Consider the following 20157-nt stretch of genomic DNA (forward strand, 5'->3'; position numbering starts at 1 on the left):
AAAAGTGGGGCCATGTTTTCTTATTTACCTTTTAAAAAGTTTAATTAATTTTTTTAATGCAGTTTTATATCAAATCTAGATTCATTAAGCTATCCATTTAGTAGTTATCAAGTGGGGACATGTTTTTATTAGTAATCTTCTAAAAAGGGGACATGTTTTTATTAGTTATCTTCTAAAAAGCTTGATTTTTTTTTTAAGGTTTTATATCAAATCTAGATTCATTAAACTGTCTAATATAAGAGTAAAAGTCAAAAGTTGACCCTCTTAATCTTCAATTAGGAAGCAAAGGCAAAGAATATCCAATCAGGGTTCCAACCTTATCCCTTATGATGTCCACGCTTTGTACTCAACAAAATTTTATCTCTCCACTCAAGCATTCAACTTCACCAACAAACCTATAATTCGTTGATTATTTTTTATTTTTTCTATAAAAAAATTCTTAAACCCATGTTTCAAAAGCCACACTTTCTAATAATAAAACAAAAATCTACACATATTTGTTAGTTTTCTCTATTCTTAATATATATGTAAAAGAGGTTCTCACATCCACCCTCATTGTGGCTCTAAAACGTAAAAATTTTATCTTAAACTTATGTTTCCAAAAGTCACATTTTCTAATATTAAAACAGGAAAATCTAAAATATTTATTACTTTTCTACTTTTGAATTTTTATGTAAGAAACTCCCACATCCACCCAGGGGTGAACTCATGATAGCTAATAGCTTGGAGTAGGCAAGAAAGTTGAATATGAAATGTTCTATGAAGTTGATCTCAATCAATTCTATATCTCCTTCAAATGATCTAAAGGAAAAAGAAAGAAAGATTCATTTATAATTCACAAAATCCGACACTCCGACACGATTTGTAGATGGATCTACAAATAACACCACCCATAATTCACGAAATCCGACAATTTGTAGATGGATCTACAAATGACACCACCTAACTGTACTACAAACCAAACATAAAATGGCATCTAAAATTCCAGAACAAACAGATGAAAAATGATGCTCAAATATTAGAAAAGAGAAATAAATAAATCATGACACTTGTTGATAGATCACCATAAAAACACTCGCATCAAGACAAGTACAAAATCGAAATGAAAAATATCATGAGTATATGCTAATTTTGGCATTACACGTTTCTCGATTCTGTTAACAGCTTCTGAAGGTAAAAAGATGTGTACAGATTCTGAAAGCGCCCAACATTGCACTGGCTTTCTTAGAAAGAGAATAAGTCCTTCGATTTATTATACTAAAATGGGGCGAACAAAGAGTTTAAGAATGGCACAAATTTATAAAGGGCTAGATATCCCCACGTTACTTTCAATCCCATTACAAATAGATCTGTTCTTTACAAGTTTTTATTTTTCATCCCCCCATATCAGAGAGATTTTTCTTAAATGTTTTTATTTTTCATCCCATAACAAAGAGAATTTCATTCTTGCATGTTTTTATTTTTCATTCCATAACAATTAGAATTTCATTCATATATGTTTTCTGTCAGTGGGTTTTCATTCTTACATGTTTTCTGTCAGTGTGTTTTCATTCTTACCTGTTTTCTGTCAGTGTGTTTTTTATTTTACTTTTTCTTGCAGATTTTTTTATCCCTCTCCTATAATCAGCTTTCATTTATAGCACATTGAAGATATATCAAGACATCAATGTGTGCAAGACCTGAGTCAGGCTGTAAAGATCATGTGAACATTATTTTCAAACATGTTTTTCTTGCAGATTTTTTTATCCTCCTATTATCAGCTTTCATTTATAGCACATTGAAGATATATCAAGACATCAATGTGTGCAAGACCTGAGTCAGGCTGTAAAGATCATGTGAACATTGTTTTCAAACATGTGATGCGGCCTTCATAAAAAAATCGACAGATTTCCATGGGTTCTAGATCTGAGTGAGAGGTCAGATTATGCATTTATGCAGCAGAATTGCTTACCCCAATCTGGTCCCTTAAACTTGGAGAATGGTATAACAATAATCATGCATAAGCCATACCTCTGTTGGAACGAGGAAGGATTGCTAAAAGATGAGGATTGACCGAAACACAGGTAGAATGGAGCTTAATGATCATTATTCGGGCGGTCAGTAAGTTTAATATGGGATAAGTGAAAACAGAACAGAATTATAACTCCAAGATACTTTCTAGCATGTAAGAAGATCTGGGATTGAAGTACAGATGTAGCAGAAAAATGGGGTGTGCTTCATCCCACAGTTTGTGAGAATCCACACACAGTAGGTGTAAATTAGGAAACAAGAAAGAACAAAAACAAAAAAACTGAGATAAAAGAGAAAACTGAAAACCTAGTGAATTGCCTCAAAAAGTTAAGTTCTCTGTTTAAATGTTCTCCCTGCCTTTAAAATCCGTGATCAGTTGTAAGAAATAGACTCCTTCAATTACAATTAACTCTGTATCACTAGATGGAAAAAAAGAGACTGATAATTGTTTAAAAAATGTGCAAGTGAAAGACAGGGCAAAAATTGTGACAAGTTAAAAACTGATTGGTGAAATATAAATGACATTTGTTAAGGTTGTTAAATAGAATTTGTGCTCACTTAGGCATTCTAGAAGTCCTTAGGGTGTCCAGTTCTCTGAGCAGAGTTAACTTAGCATTTTCAGAGGCTGGGTAGCCTAGAAGACCATAAGATCATTCGGATTGAATGAACCTGGGTAGTTATTTCACACATTATTTGATGATGGAAAATCTACCTTGAATGAATCTGGGCAGTTATTCTACACATTATTGATGATAGCAAATCTCCCTTGAATGAGCCTAGGTGTAGCAGGCGATATGATTTGAAAACCTTTTTTTGGCCTTTAAGACACTTTTATTTCACTTTCTCCAAATCAGTTAACATAAATTACTGACATCTCCCCAACAATTCTTTGGATCTAGGGTCTAGCCAACCCTTGATACCTCTAGCGAAAGAAATTGTACTATATGTAACAAAAAAATTAGCCAAGAGCAAATCAGAAGATGCATCCTTCAACAATAACAACAAGAAGAGTACTTTGAATATTAAAAAGTGAGATTTATTGAAAGGCGTTGCAACTGAAAGAAATACTCAGAAAAGTTTCTGCTTCACATGGTACTGCTGTTAGGGAGGAGGAAGTAATGATGGAAGGCTGGGGTGTTGATGTTGCTGGTGTTGTGAGCAATTGGGGTGCCTGTGTTTAATGCTGTGGATTTGTCTTTTGTCAGGTTTTGAGATGTAGTTATGCAGATTTTTTGGATTGTAGTCTAGTGTATTTCAGTCTTGACTATTAAGGTCATTTTGTTCTTAGTGTTTCCTTTTGTGAGCAGGGACACCTATAGATCCCCTTCTAACTAATCAAAAAATCAGAAATCCTCTGAGAGCATAATGAGATGTAGCCAAACGCTAAATAAAGTAGAAAAATGCATTAAGTGGTGATGCGACACCTCAAAAATAATACTGTAAAGTTGAAAAATGTTGACATATAAATTGGGACTCAATGATGGATAATACATCACTCCAAGATCAAAAACTAAATATGCAAAAGAAAAATTTTAAATTCACTGAATCCATGACATTTATGCATAAAATATGAATAACTGGTTTATTTACTCTAAAAATCAAATAGCCTGTGATTAAAATCAATCTTCTGTAATTGAATTCTGAACTTGTGAATTTACTCTACCATCATCTAGAAGGTCTGCACAGAACTTTTAATTTTTTTTATCTTAGAGTACCTAATCATGATCAGATGGATGAAATTTGACATCCAAGTAAATTTCTGCACCAACTCACAACTTCTGATTCAAAGAACATAAGGGTCGCACTCCAGGAGAAGTACATCCCCAAAGAAAGGGGATCAAGAAAAACTTTCAACAAGAACTTAAACAGAAAACAATCAGATTAGAAATACAATGTATATCGACAAAAAACTATAATAGATGTTTGCACGCAACAGGCACTGCATAAACGAGCAAATGGAATGTGGCATACCCCTTGGGCATACCTGTCTACTAGCAAATGGTTAATTGTACTCAAGGGGCAGTAATATTAAACAATAGGCTTTTGGTCTACTGATGAAGCTGAATAAATCTACCAGGGATCAAGTCCTGGTGAATGCAAGGTCCTAAGTTCCTAACACTATAAGGGATGAGATCGGGATAATGTCCCAGTAAATCTGATGGGATGAATACTCCTCAATCGTTGGCCCTTAGCCAAAAAGAATTCAACATAAGACTTGTGCTCAAATATCACAATAGAAAAAACTGGTAGATGATATAAATCATCCATCAAATTTTAAACAATAATAACCCACATCAAAAGATGCAAAAGAAAAGCTCCAGTAACAAGAAAGAATTGCATAAAGCAATATGCAAAGCCAACAGTAGCATATAGATTTCAAATTTGTGACTTGGAACTTTGTCCCTTTTCACCAAAAGTGGGCATAAATTCGAAACTTAATTTCCCAGACAAGAACTGAACCCAATTTACAGAGAAGCTTGACACATTGCAAAAGTTCATTGTATGACCGGAATCCACCCTTCACTTCTGCCCTAGCGTGCTTCAATGTGGATTTAATCTTGCATTGACTACTGAAGCTTTACTAACGCGAAAGGAAATTACCATTTCCCATTGAATGTATGCTATCATGCTTCCCAAACAAGATACCACCTATGTCAACACACAATTATCGAAACATTCAAAGCCTACCCACCTATGTCAACACACAATTATCAAAACATTCAAAGCCTACCCTACTACAACAGGATTACAAACTTGAGAAACAACATCTTATAGAACCGAGAGATGCTTATAAATAACAGGCTACACAACCATTTAATGTTAAAAATAAAACATCAGGTAAATCAGTAGTAATATGTGAGTGAACACTTATTTTACAAATAAAAGAACAGGCAAAAAGATTTTAAATAGGAATATACTTAGATCTTTATTTTCGAACTTAAGAAATCTTCACCATCCCAAAACAAAACACATGAATAAATTCTAACCAGCACAAAATTACATCTTGATTTATCAGTGCAGTAGATGAAAGGGAGCAACACAAATACAAACTAAAAATAACGTCTTGATTGTTTAACAGTACTGCAATAAGAGAAAACCTCACACAAATTAAGATAAATGATCAGATCTGTACTCAAAACAGCACCATGAATGTTCCAATGATGTGACAAACTTCATCCTTTCCATATTCCACCATAAGTTATGCATCGAAACAATAAAGATAATAATGTTAAAATATTAACCAGATGATTAATCTAAATACATGACTATTAAAACATAACAAAAGTTATTGAAACGAATGAAAATGGTCATCTAATTATTATAGGAGGAAAAAAATAAGAGGTTCTAGATTTTTCCTCTGGTTCAGCTATGCTGACTCAAACCTTAAAAATCTAGACCTAAATCTCAACACCCCTGGGGGTTGAAGAGCACAGGATTTGAATACAATAAATTTTAACCCAAATTCAACTCCAGGTGGCTTTAGCAGAATATACCTCCTTGCCTGTGCTCACTCTAGCCATGCTATATCGTTGACTAAGATTTAAAACTATTCAAATCCTACCTCTGATTTAGGCCTGAGCGTCACCTTTCCCTGTCATACTCTCGCCGTCTCTCTCCGATCTCTGCTCCATCAAACCAGCCTCTTCGTCTGCTTGAGCACTCTTCTTCTGGGCCTCCTTCAATTTCAAAGCCTGCAATTTGGAGTGGTTATAGTAACAAACTCCCAAGAATGCTAGCCCATAGCCTAGCAAATTAATCGGTGTGACCATGTCCTTGATGATCGACCAGGAGAAGGCAATAAGCAGCCAATCCTTGACAACTCCAGCTACATTCATTGTCAAAGCTGATGTCTTACCGATCAGGAGAAAAACTGCAAGGTTAAGGGCAAAGGCACAGAGGGAATTGGTGCCAAAGATGAAGTAATCAAAGTGGAAGGTGGAGGTCTCCTTGAGCACAGGAAATTCAACAAACAGCCAAGGGACAGTCAAGAACAAAAGACAGCAAGGTGCAACATAGTACAGTGAGGTGATGGGATTGAGGGTTATTCCCTTTGATGTAAGCAAGATCTGTATCAAAACCAACCTTGTAGCCTCAAAAGCAACTGCGCCCAACTGAAGCATCACACCCCATGAATTAAACTTGGCCTCCCCATAGGCTGCAATAGCCACCCCAACAGAGATCCCAATCATGTTTGCCATGGTATTAGACTTAAAGGTATCTCTTTTTAACCCAACGCCAATAGAGTACACAGCCACGGGCATCAGGGCCTTCAGCATCTGAATAAATGACACGGACAGATAAATGTAGGCCGAATTTGAGAACCAGAGGCTCATTGAATACAGAGCTCCAATGGGCACAATGGAGGACAAATAGACCTCCTTGGTCATCCCAATTGGCTCAACAAGCTTCATGACCCTGACCAACAGAACAGCCAGAGCAGAACAGAATGCCATATGGATCATAGTCAGACTAATAGGGAAAGGCCAGTTATACATCTTTCTATCCAAAATGTATTTGTTATATACAATCACAGTGAAACTCAGGAAGATCCAGATGCCCACATAGGTATAGCTCAGTAAAACCTTCTTCAGAACATTGTCGCTCACAGATTCGCCCTTTCCTGATCCCTTCCCCATCTTCACAAAATGGGTATTCTACTCCTCACTCTCAAGATCCACACAGTGCAAACCCAAATGCTTAAAATTTGAAAAACGGATCTGCAAAAGATATATAGATCGGGGTTACCTTACCTGCCTGAATCTGTGAAGGAAAAACTGCCAGATCTGCAACCTCCAGTTAGTAAACAAGCAGAAATTTTAGCAATCAATTATACTCAATCTGGTCAGTGAAGATTTGAAAGCATGCACAGGAGTTTAAAGAAAATATCTCAGCCTCCTGTGGCCTAAACAGCGGAGATAGCCTCCTCTCTCATACACTCATTATGTCCCCTTAATAGGTTTTTATAAGTGCTTGGAATCCGTTTTACTTGGTCCGTCTGTAACCTTCACGCACTTGTTATCGACTTGTATTTTCGTATAATTTCTAGTATTCGGCGATTCGACCTTCCTAACCTAACGCCTCCTTTCTAGCTTTCTCTCATGTCGGTATTACCCAGTCCCAAACCATAGCAATCCCCCACGTATTAATTTTTTTGTATTTTCATTGACTTGATTTAAGGGTACACTTCTCTAGCTCCCATCCCAAGGCCCCAAACCTCAGGCTTTGGAAGGTCCTTCCAAGATAATCTCGAGGCTCTAGTTAATTTGTTCCCTAATTGGTCACATAAAAATTATTCATTGCATAGAAAATTAAAAAACAAAAACATATTTTCATTTAGGGAAATGTAACAAGTAACCCCTCATATATAATATATACAAAAGAGATTAAAAAAAGGAGTTAAGTGCATTGATGGTATTAGAATCTTGCACATTGGTGTAAAGGATTAACAAAATTTGATATGGAGCATCACATGTCTAACATTAACTTCTTTAGATCTTAAGGCTCGAAGTTTCTATTGGTTGTAAGATTGTTCTGTAAGGTCTTTCAAAATAAAATTCCAAGTCCATAGACACTTTTGGGTGTGAACAAACTTGTCACCACATTTGGGTGTGATCAAACTTGTCACCACATACTTGAGCTTATTGATGAGCCATTATGTACACATTTTTGCATGTGAAACAAACTACCCACCACAAACTTGAGCTTGTTGGTGAGTCATTATATATATGGGAGTCTAATTCAATTAAAGAACATGCAAGACATCATTAAACAAAAAAGCATAATAAATTTTAATAATCTAATGTCTAGGTCCACAAACATCTAACCTTTCAAGCTTGAAATGAACGTTTGATAAGTGGATTCTAGAAGGTTTTTACACCCATATTCACTTGTCTTGTTTCTTACAAACCCTTGTGCTCTCAACTCCATAATTATATAGTGTTTTTTGAGTTAATCAAGCTTTAACATGTGGTTTGGTAGTGACTAAAATTGTAACTCAAGTGAATCAATAATATAGCAATAGTAGATGTGTGGCAAGCTCTAAAGTATTTATTATCTATTGATGAATGTGCAACATTCCTAAGACACAAAGAAGCTCTATCAAGTGTTATTGGTCCTAAGATGGTTACACGTCTATCTTTAGCAGTCTTCTCAAACCTTTGAATTCAATATCCTATCCTTTGAGCTCATTCAAACATCATTATACTACCCATAATGAACATATTTTTCTTTGTCAAAATAGTCAACCAAGATCAAAATATTTGCATTTGTCTCTACCCTTTTCAACATATATATTTTCACTAATTAGTGAATATCATTATTAAAGCATATGCATCAAAGCCATCAAGCACTAAACTCGTAGTCAATGAATGAAGGCACTCTACAATTTTAAACTTATTTATTTATTCCTTTTGAATCTTTCAACATGAAAATCATCATCAAACCCAATTAAATCAATAACCAAAGTAATCTAGAGGATTATTCAAATATCATCAAATGCCTATAATATTAAGAAATGGCATAGTGAGACATTAGCATATATCCTTGTTCATTTTATCATATTCATTATTCATCTTGAACACTATTCAACATAAATATTAACATGCCACGTATCATTTTTTATTATTTTTTTATATATCATGCATGTGTGATTGGTAAATCAAGATAGCCAAATAGGTTGGAGCAAGCAAACTGCAGGCAAAAAGATCTTAGGATATGTTCACCTGAAGGCGAAGTAAGGCAAATTCCAATGCCTGAACCTACCTTGCATCTTGCATCATCAAAGTGCAAGGTCTAGAGCATAGAAGACAACTCTTCCTTGGTTAGTGGACCCTTAGTTTTGGGATAATCTGATCCTCATTAAAAAGAACAATAGGTACCAAGACCTATGGCATGGTAATTGGAATATGGATCAGAATTTATGAATTCATTGAGAAAAACTTCTTGTTCTGGTGTAATATCCCCGGTCACCTCTTCATCCTCTAGAAGTTTTACCATTTTTCTCTCCTCATTAGAGATGGAGGTATGAGTAGGCTCAAAGTTGAGCATAGCTTGATCAACTACATGCTCGGTGTGTAGGGGTTCTCAAAAAATTTTGATCTTAGCACCATGTTGGGTCTGGAGGATGAGGTGGGACGAATCTAAAGATAGGTAACCTCCTATCTTGGCAGTAAAGTCTCAAGAGAGGCAGAGGCCAAAAATAGGTGGGATGTCAATAACTACTACTTCTTGGGACATAGTGACACTAGGACGCGTGAACAGTGTTAGCAAAAAGCTTTTAATAAGACCCATAGTCTGGACTCTATTTCCATCTAGTTTCATAACACCCATACTTAGAGGCTCATATTTGATGTTCAAAACCTCAACAATTTGCTTAGGCATGATGATACTGCTAGCACCAGAATCTATCATAGAAATATGTAATAGCTTGTCTCCTACTATGAGGGTCAAATAGAAAGGGTTCGGTTAGGCTTACCTTCCACTTGGGATCTAGCTGGTGCGGCCTCATTTGTCAACACCATCAGTGAGAGTGATTGTGTTGTGGGGGTTGCAAATCTTTCTTCACTAGCCTGCGAAGAACTGACAACATTCCTGTCAGCAGGTCTCTCCACCTCTAACAAATCTTTTTTTAATTGATTCTTCTGCTCACAGATGCTAAGGAGATCCCATAAGGATACGTTAGCCAGCGCTTTCTTTAGCTGCTCCACCACATCCAATACTAATGACATTGATGTTTTTGCTTCTCTCGGCTTATAGGGAATAAACTCCTTTCTCAAATATGGTAGCAACTGCGGGTTGTTCAGGAACTTTATCTTAGATGAACCTCCACTGCGTGCCTACATTCTCTCCCATAAAACATCTTTTTGACCGAAGGTTACAATCTGACTACACTTGAGGAGATCCCGAGCTTGATGCAATTACGTCGTTTGTGAGTATGACGTCCTCATCCTCCATCCAAGAGAATAAAGCATGGTTTGGAGCTATCTTTGTTTCTTGCTATATTGACATACCTTGCATTTGTGCGATGAGAGCCGCATTGTCCATGCCAGGGAAAGCATAAACTGAATCATGCGAGGCAACACCTTGACTTCGCTGATCTACAATTTTTTGTTGAAAATTGCCTTTCAGGCAGTTTCTTGGTGCGTGGGCATTGTTACATGCGAAACACCAAGAATTGGTGTCATCCGCTAGATTATTTTGTCCTATGGTCAACTCTTTATTGGTGTTGGGATAGACAGTTTGCAATGGATTGGGCACTGGAACTATCTGGCCATTCGACTAACTTGAGGAAGCTTGACTATTCGCATATTAGTTTTGATGATATGTGGGTCTATTCCCTTAGAAATTTTGTTGGAAGGGAGGTTTAGTAGGGGGATTTGGGATCTTTTCATATTAATTATTTCATTTGAGAAAGATCTCAACAAATTTTTCATATCATTGACTTCTGCAACTAGAGATGAGGAGAAAGACGTACTTGCTTGTTGGGATCCAGGATACACATACATAGATTGGGGTGCAGATGTGCTAGGCACGGTTGGCTCAAGAACTTGATTTGATAACTTAGGGAAGACCGATATGAGCGGTCATGGTGCAAGCTTTCCAGTGTCAATTAAATTATTTTCTGTTCAGACCGCCAAGTCATACGCATCTCCGAGAGATTGGATCATCACAAATATATCTGAATTGAAGGCTTTCAGATAAAAAACAAATGCCATATCTATGGGAGGATGAGAAGACAATGGTATCCTCTGCCAGGTCCTCTAAAACCTCATATTGAATTTTGTCATTGCTTCTTGAGGAGCCCTTTTGATGGTAATTAATTGCTACATTAGAGATGATCTACCAGCCTTGTCAGAAAATCTCTCAAAGAAGCGGTCACCCAACTAGTCCCAATCGGTTATAGAGTTTGGACCAAGAGATTTGTACCAATCTAAAACTCTTCCTTTGAATGAAGCTGCAAGCAATCTTAGAGATACATTTTTCTCTATAATACTATGGACGGTGCAGACATCGGCCACATATTTTAGGTGTTCCCCCAGCGTCTTAGAATATTCTCTAGTGAATTTAGCGACAAATTTTAGCGCAAAGGTAGGAATCGGCCCCCATACTGCAAATGGAACGAGAGGAATGAGAGGGCTACCACTATTCCAAGTCACAAAGTTTCTAGGAGGAACTTGAGCCATTATTATGAGAATAGGTACTGCAAGGATAATAAGTGGATTTTGAGAAGTAGTTGCGAGCGAATGGACGCTTACCAGGGGTGGGAGAATAAAACTAGGATTTAAAGTTGTTTGTCTATGGTTCATAAACTTGCTTAGGATTGTTCAAAATTTGTGTCCCACCAAGCGTACCAGAAAAAGAACTCTTGATTCTTAATTTTACATTAAATGCTAACATCCTTATGGGAAATTCAATGAACATGGACCTTTTGCATGAGATTCAACGAATAACCTCCGAGTTTGAGAAGCCTTCTCTTCATACAATTGGGAGATAAAAGGGGAAGAGAGAAACTTAAAAAGCTACACTACTTAGGCGATACGCCAAAATATTTTTGGGATACTAGCAGCATATAAAACCCAGATACATGTAGTTTTAAAGCTCATTCAACAATCTACATGCTCAACATTGTTAGAGAAGAAGATCAAACTACACTTCATTCAATATAATATGACATTCACCCTTCATCCAACAGATAACAAGTCCTAAAACATAGTTTAATCTATAGAGTCTCACATCATATATCATAAAAGTTAGTGAATCTGAATACAACACATAAGTCAATTTACTAAGCTTCAAATAAAACAACCACAGAGGCCATAAGCACAATCTGATATGTCTATCATTCACCTAATTTAATTAACATAAAGGCTTTTCAATGAGCCAAAGTCTAATCAGTTCTCTTGAAAGTCTGAACTTCTAAAAAGGCAGAAAAGAAGGCCCATATAAAGCCCCCGACCCTCAACAAACAACACAAAAGCATCAAAAAAATCCTAGCAACTGCTTTTGATCAGGAATATCCCAGCATGGAACTCCATGAGACGCTACCCAAGGAAAATGACCTTTAATGTTGTTACTCCAACCGCATCATGGCAACCCCTACACCTGCCAAACAAGAAATTTGCGATGCAAACAACATTTTGGTTCACGAACCATCAAAGAAGACACGCGGCAACTCGAGGGAGAGCCGAAGTCAAGTGCAAAAAGAGAACTAGGACATGCAACACGTGGGCACCAAGTGTTGTTGCTAGCACATAGAAGACAGTGGGACCAAGAAACATACGTCGAAGAAAAGACCTGCGACACGCAGCAGCTCTGCGTCCTCTCAACACTGAGCGAGAAGAACGAGCCCCTTAGGGCAACACCGAGACACCACTTGGCACACGTGCGAGTGATCGGAAGAGCGGGCCAAAAATTAAAGGAAGGGGGTGAAAATTTACCAAAATGTCGTACATGAACCACTCCGAAAGAATATTAACAGATATTGAAAGAGGGGAAAAGGGGTTTGCACCCAAATTGAAACTATGATCTTCCTACCTATAACTCCACAAGACATCAATGAAAATCGACCAAGAATATGCACAACTTCCTATCCTAGTTAGTTTCCCAAAGCATGAATGGACGTTGGAATTCTTATGAAAATCAAAAGGAGCTTCACTTAGCTCACAGGTGAAGTTCTAAGAGATATCAACACAGTCGCACATACTCAAAAAATAGAAAAGAATGCATCTCAATAAAGAGGTAAAAGATATTACACAGATTATCAAAACTGAAAGTAGGCAAGGTAGTTAACTTTATTAATGCAAAGGCAAGACAACATTTACAGCTGCAGAGAAATAATAATTTTGCAAGAGAAAGAGAAAGAAGATGATGAGGAAATATAAAAAAAATTCCTTTCTAGTTGAGGCATAACTCAAAAATGAAAACTACAACTAAAACCCTAACCCTCCTATGGTTAGGTTACAAAAAATCTGCAAAAAGGGAGGAAGACTAGGTCAACCGATCTGATCATCAGCAGGGATCAGATTGCGTGTTGAATGCTATCCCTGAAGATGTCCATCTTTGGAAAGAGGAAAAAAGGGGTGCAAGAGGAGACGTCAATATGCACAAGTGCATCATGGTGGCATAATAGAGCCAAAAAGTCTTCAAAATGCATTAAAGAGGCATGGGGTGGGATCTGAGATCAGCCTCAAGGTCACTTCTGGAGTAAATGGCAAAAATCCTTGGTGGTTGTATGCAAAAAGGATCAAATATCGAGCACTAAATGAGCAAAAAATTTCCTTGACCATCGGTTCGACAACCACCCATCTGCAGAGCTTTAAAATTCTAATGGTCACCGCAATTTGAATGTCAGTCGTCGATCAATAGATCTTTCTCGTAGATGGACATGTGAGATCTCACCACATAAGTATCCAAAAGTGCCCAATGGAGGATTAAAACGTAGTCGTCCGATCAAGGATTAAGTGATCATCAATAGTGGAGAAAGGTCAGGCCCACTACTTCTCACATTTCGTTGACACCAGGTGTTTTGGAAAGACCCAAAAATGCATCCAACGACTAATAAAGTTAGGCTAAAAAGGCCTTTGCCACTCGGGGCCCACCACATCCATCGCCCGCCAACCCGCAAGCCACCCTTAGGCACATTGAAATGCCTATGGAGTGGCGGGGAACACCTTCACCCTTGCATTTTTGTTACCCCACATAGCCAAAATGCACCTTTGAAAACCACTGCGGGGTGGCGGGATGACTTTTGCTTTCTCTATTCTTACCCCACATGGCCCAAAAACCTCCACAAAATTCCTCGTGGGATAGTGGGGGACAACCTCCTCTTTGTTGTTCTTATCCCACAAGGCCCCCTTGTAATGGCATGCAGGATGGCGGGGAAGCCATCCTCCCTTGGCCTTGTTTATGCCGCAGTGTCCTTTGTGCGCCTTAACCTTCCTTATGGGGTAGTGAGGAAGACATATGATAAATCTGATGTGATAGCTAGAGTTTTATATGGCTTCTCTTGTTCTGCCATTGGTTTTGTCACTCTTCCTATTGATGTTGGCACTAAATGCTTAGATGTTGCCTTTGCTATCATTCCTACATCCGATCAATTTCATGTCAAGTTGGTACATCTTTGGTTCTCTTCCTTCAAGCAATCACTTCCACTGTTCATAAGTGTTTGAAATTTCCTCATAATGATGAAATAATAACTGTTAATCATAGAATATATCAACCTACGATGAGGCATGGAGATATCTGTCTTGATTATTTTTGGTTAGGTCTGTTGGCAATTGACACTCATCTGGTAAGGTTCATGGCATTATGGGTTGTCATTGATGGAAACTCATCATCTTAGGGTAAATAGTTTCATTGTTTGGTTAACCGACATTCATTACACTAACCGGTATAGGTATTCACATTGCTTTACACTGGCACCGATACCCACTTCATTCCAACTAGGTCTTCATCCGGGTGACATGTCCAGATCTCGATAACGTGTATATGGAACCTGGTAATGGATAGGACCCGGCTAAGGAAATCTTTTGATCTCGATTATGTCTTCATGGATTTTGTGGTAACGTGTGATGTCTGATACGGTTATTGGATTTATGTTTGATTTTCATAATGTTCTGGTAGCCGATTTGTTTATATTTCTTGTCGAAGCCGACATGGTTAAGTTAGAAGGATATTTAAGAAGATCACTTCAGCGATAGATTAGATGTGTTAGATGGAATGCAAACTTTTGATTGCAAATATTTTAGTGAGTTTTGGTATGCATTTTGATATGTGATTGGAAGCGACTATGTGCAGTTTCACATGCACAACTTAACCGGTAGTAGAACAAAGTATCAAAAAATCAAAATACAGAGGAGGATATTAGAGCATTCACCGGAACTTATCCAACATGGTCAGATGTTATTTATAAGTTCACTTTCATTTGTAAACACTTGTAAACATTATGTAAGTCAGTGAGACTTCCTATATTTTGTGTTTGAGCAGTGAACTTTAGGTGGTTGGCCTTTCTGCATGTGCATACCCTCTTATGTAATATTTGTATACCTTGATCAAGTATATATATTTTGTGGGTATCAGCCCCACTGTGTTTTTTCCCTTTGCAGGGGTTTCCACATATAAATCTTGGTGTTATGGTGTTGCATTTCATTGTTTTATTTTGTGTATGCATTCTTATTTTATTTATTGTTAACCAATTAATAAGGAATAAGTTTAAAACTAACTTTACTGGTAGAACACTGAATCACCACCCCCTCTCAGTGTTCTTGGATTCCAACAATTGGTATCAGAGCTTGGTTCCTCGGAAGAAGTCTAACCACTTGAGGAAGATCCAGAATTTGGAATCAATGGAAACTGGTCTGCAGCAGCAACTTAGACTTTCTCTTGAGGATCTTGATAATGAACATATGGAGAACAGTAAACTGAAAAATAAATTGAAGCAATCTCGTGAACACATCATTTCATTGCAAGGAAAGCTTTCAGTTCTCAAGGCTAAGAGAAGGGAACTTTGTGATCAATTGTAAAATCAGAACAGTGATGAGGAAGATGCTATGAAGGATCATTGTCAGAAACTTACTTAGGAGAACATTGTCTTGAAGAATGAGATGCAAGCCCTAACTATGAGGATGTGCAAGGAGATTGAAGATAGAAAGAAAAATGAAGAAAACATAGCTCAAGCATTGAAGGATAAATTAGAGGAATGCAACAGATTGACTCATGAGAATGATATGCTAAAACTTGAGTTGACCCAGTCCTGGAACAATGACAGATTATAATCATGAGGGATGATTTGGTTATTGCAAATGAGTACAAGGACAAGTTCAGGGATAGCTCTGCTAAACTTGATGAACTGTTGAAGAATCAAAGAGATGCTAATGACAAAAGAGGTCTTGGTTATGAAGAAGGAGAAAGCTCTGGTATTGCACAACAAGATCAATAATTTGGACAGAAGTAGAATCATGTCAATTGGAACCAGAAATCACCGATAAGATAACCTAATGCTTAAAACTTCAATGGTACATGCTTTATTTGCAATAAATATGGTCATATGGCTAGTCAATGCAGAAATAGGAATAATCAACACAATGCATCATTCATTAGTCTTGGAAATGTAAGATGTCATGCATGTAGTAGATTTGTACATATGGCTAACCAATGCAGATCAAAAGTAAATCAAGTAAATCAAGGAGTTAACAAAGCAGTACCGAAAAACAATATTGTTTGTTATGCATGCAACAAGATTGAGCACATTGCTAAATATTGCAAAAGTAAGAACCCACCGACAAATAATGGAAATGCAGATGTGAAGGGAAAAGAAAAAGTGGAACACATTAGGGAACGACATGAGATGAGATGGGTAAGAAGATCTGATACACCACCGACAGAAGAATCGATAGAGTCATGAGGTCCTACACTAACATCAGATACAACTGGTAACTAAGGCACTCAACCTTAGGGGTAGGCAAATCATTGAAGATCATGCAGATACCCCGGATTAGGTCTATAGTCAGAAAATTCTAATTTTGGATGGATACCGAGGAGATTTTAGTAGTTTACCAAAATCTACTTGTAGATCATGTGAACTGGTCAAGCCTAACTGACAACATTTATTACAATGAAGAATTAGGGTTAACAAAGATAAAAGGGGTATTTTCTTCACACAACAATCGATTATTCAAGCGAACAAATTTCTAGAGCATTTCAGAGTTCTAGAGAGAATTAAGCGCACACTTTCTTTCGAGCAATTTGATCTTCCGACAACATTTTTGAGGTATTTTTGTGTTTGTAGAAAACCTAGCTTTTGTGTTTGGTTGCAATGGCTTCATCTTCATCCAACATTGATACTCCCTTTGTGGTTGAGATCAAGAACCACCCTCCTCCCATTTTCAAGAAGCATCCATACAAATTTCCCTTTTAGACAAGCCATTAGGTGCATTTTCGCAAGTTTATCATGGAGTTCTTCATACAGGAGATTTTAGGGCATACATCCACTACAACATTGAAGAAATTGATGGATATGAGTTGTCCTGCATTTTCACTGAAAACCTAATTTCTAACAACCAGCTGAAACCAGAATTTGCACATTTGCAGAGGAAGGGTTTCATGCAGTTTATGGATTTCCTGACTTTTGATGAGGCGGAATGGGTACACTATTTTTTGAGCTGCATTCATGGAGAATTCATCTTGTTGGACTGGCCATACAAGATTACAAAGGAAGCTATCAAGAATGTCACATGTCTTCACAAAATCAGAGGCATTCCCGGTACTAGATGTAAGTTATCTCACACTAAAATGAGTAAACTTACTGACGCAACTTTTGATGGAAGGTCTATGAGGGTAGATGATGTCAGGGACATAGATGTTAAATTTGCAACAATGGTTATTGGTTATAAGGTATATCAGTCAAACCGGTTAAACTCAGTAGCAGGCAACAACATTTTGGTTGCTTATCGAATGGTAAAGGAGGATGTTGATTATGATCTATGCAGTGTAATGCTAAAAGAACTAATGACTAACCTGCATAAGATCGAGAAAGACAAAAAGAATACTTTCCAGTATGGCTCCTTCATCATTTGTTTAGTATTTTATTTTTTGGGCAATGTTCCCGGTTTTGGAAAGACTTAGTGGGCTTTTGACCGCCCGGTAGCAACCCAGATTGCTCAAATTTTGGATAGACAAGGTGATAAGGATAAGAAAGACAATCTATGGGCATTTTTCAAAACATTTCAGGAGGAAATGAAGAATAGGTCCCGAATTCCTAAATCTATAGTTGAGAAATATAAGGACATAATTTGCTTTATGGTAGATAAAGATGAATGTATGATGGAGGCTATTTAACCCATGACTATATGGATAATGCCTATGGGTTGTGAGGTTGAGGAAGCTACTCTGGATTCCTATGCACAACACCTTTTGCAGGCACCGATAGATGACAAGGAAGAGAAATTTGGAACTGCTAAGGATAAAGGACTTAAAGTTCATCAGGAATAGGTAGCTCCGAAAATCCAAAAGAAGATGACCCGGCTAGCATCAGAGAAATTAATAAGTGAAGGTGCTGACAGATCTAAGGTTGAGAAACATGCTAAAATTTTGGAAGAACAGAGGAAAAAAGAGTTGAAATAGAAGAGGAAAGAGGAAAGGGAAGCCTGAAAAGAAGCTTAGGCCACACCCAATGTGGTCCTGGTTACATTAGAGACATCCAAACAACTGGAAGCTGAGCCTGCTAGTTAGACGCCAATAGAACCACCCAAGAAGAAACCTAAGGCGGCTTGACAATGTATGACTGTTTCTTCTGAAACAGAATCAGATACTGAGATCAAGGAGGTTCCCAAGGAGAAAGGTGTTTTTTCTAGAGTGGTAAGAGAGAAGAAAGAAGAACAAAAGTTTAAACCTGTCAAGGAGACTCCTTGGAGGCCAAAGATCACCATTGTACATAAGAGAAAACCCAAATCAGATGAGCAAGCTAAACCTAAATCTAAATAGAGAACCGATAAGAAAAAGATGAATGCACAAGATTTGATTGAACAAATTGTAAATGATGGTAATTTAGATAACATTTCTTCATTCTTTGACAATTTTGGTGAGGAGGACAAGAAGTAGGTAGAAAATACTATTCTTTTATATCTTGATTCATTTAGTAGGGCATTGATAGAATTAGAGAAAGTTTTGCCTAAGGAGTTATTTGATAGATTAGAGGTCAAAAAGCTTCACGCTCAGTCTTTGGATAGACAGATTAAGGAGACCAAATTGGTCAATCTTTGTCCTCCAATAACTCCTCCGAAAATGGATGATTTAATCAATAAAATTGGATCATTAGAATTCAATCCAAAGTACAAAATTAATAGTCTCATGTTGGACAGACTTGAAGAAATCAGAAAGGAGACAGTTGATATATGGGTGAGAGTTATTTTGGGTCTTAGCTATGAGTTAAGTTCCAATTTTGTATAATCACAGAACATTCAATTACCCAAGGATATGAAACCGACTGATTAACCAACTATAAATTCTTAGAAACCGACAAACACTCAACCGGATACCACTGTACCAGTTACTAAGTCCCATTTTGAAACAGAGGACATCCTGACAGATAATGTACAAATAAATGAGGATACAGGTGTAGAGGATACTCAAGTTTTAGGTGAGGCACCAAGTGGTGAATCCATCGGTACACAAGAGCTAAAGGATATAAAGATTATCTCTCTAGCTGATAAGGGTAAGGAGACTGTGGTGGATCTCTCCTCCAACTTGGTAATTGACACTTATGTTGGCATATGTGCAGAGTGTGATGACATGATGATACTGTATGTTGTCATTGATGTCAATATGCTGAAGTATGAATTGGTATATTGAAGAAAGCAAACTGGCAAGAGAACCGGTATGATGATGTGAACCGGTATATGTGAAAAAGTGAAGCGGTATGTTGGTTCAAGTGAATCGGTATATGGAAAGTTTTGTATCGGGGTTTCATTTGGTATGACTACCGGTTGGTATTCTCAGCTTCATGGTTTTCGGTTGATGCATTTCAAGTCTGTGTGATTCGACTGACGACATCCTGTGATGGGTTAGCATTGAAATGAAGATCAGATCATGTTGCCACGCCAGCCTTGTGCACGTGAAGGATTTCCTTGAGGATCTTGCATGAAGAAGATTGATCCTATCTACCTCGGGAATGTGCGAAGTCTCAGTAAACGGTGGAGAGTGCGTGATGGGTTGTCAGCTTCCAGAAGCGGCAAAGAACGAACGATAGAAAATGTCTTGAGATTTGTTCAAGATCATTTTACATTATGCAATGTGATTGAACGGTCAGGATTGGACCGACGATATTGATAACCTAAATGTTTAGGGTTTAGGGTTTATGCCACTGACCTATCTGTTATCTATAAGGTCGATGATGATTTGCATTGTGAAGTTGTTGGCAAAAGTTATGTGTGTATCCAAGTGAAGAGATACTTGGTTCTTGCCAGACCAGAGAAGTGTGTTGATACCTACAAAGTGTGATTGCAAAAGAAAAGGAACTAAAGTGGATCTGCATTGGCATTGAGTGTTGTTATCAGATCAGTGTATTACCTGTTGACTTCTAACCATTTCAGCAATTGGAAAATCCCTTAACCGGGTAGCTTTAACACGCTTTCTGTAAATCCTTTAACAAGG

The 20157-nt window shown here is 37.5% G+C and overlaps 1 protein-coding gene across 1 annotated transcript; it reads right to left on the reverse strand.

Annotated features, from left to right (window-relative positions):
- Nucleotides 1-5218: 5218 nt before the first annotated feature.
- Nucleotides 5219-7049, reverse strand: LOC131038865 (probable sugar phosphate/phosphate translocator At2g25520). The gene has a single exon (XM_057971422.2). The coding sequence runs from the start codon at nucleotides 6645-6647 to the stop codon at nucleotides 5580-5582; it is 1068 nt and encodes a 355-aa protein (XP_057827405.1). The 5' UTR covers nucleotides 6648-7049; the 3' UTR covers nucleotides 5219-5579.
- Nucleotides 7050-20157: the final 13108 nt, after the last annotated feature.

The sequence above is a fragment of the Cryptomeria japonica genome, chromosome 6 (assembly GCF_030272615.1).
Source record: "Cryptomeria japonica chromosome 6, Sugi_1.0, whole genome shotgun sequence".
NCBI lineage: Eukaryota > Viridiplantae > Streptophyta > Pinopsida > Cupressales > Cupressaceae > Cryptomeria > Cryptomeria japonica.

What these genes read in the sequence shown, in the direction of transcription:
- LOC131038865 (XM_057971422.2), bottom strand. Translation starts at nt 6,647, where the DNA reads ATGGGGAAGGGATCAGGAAAGGGCGAATCTGTGAGCGACAATGTTCTG.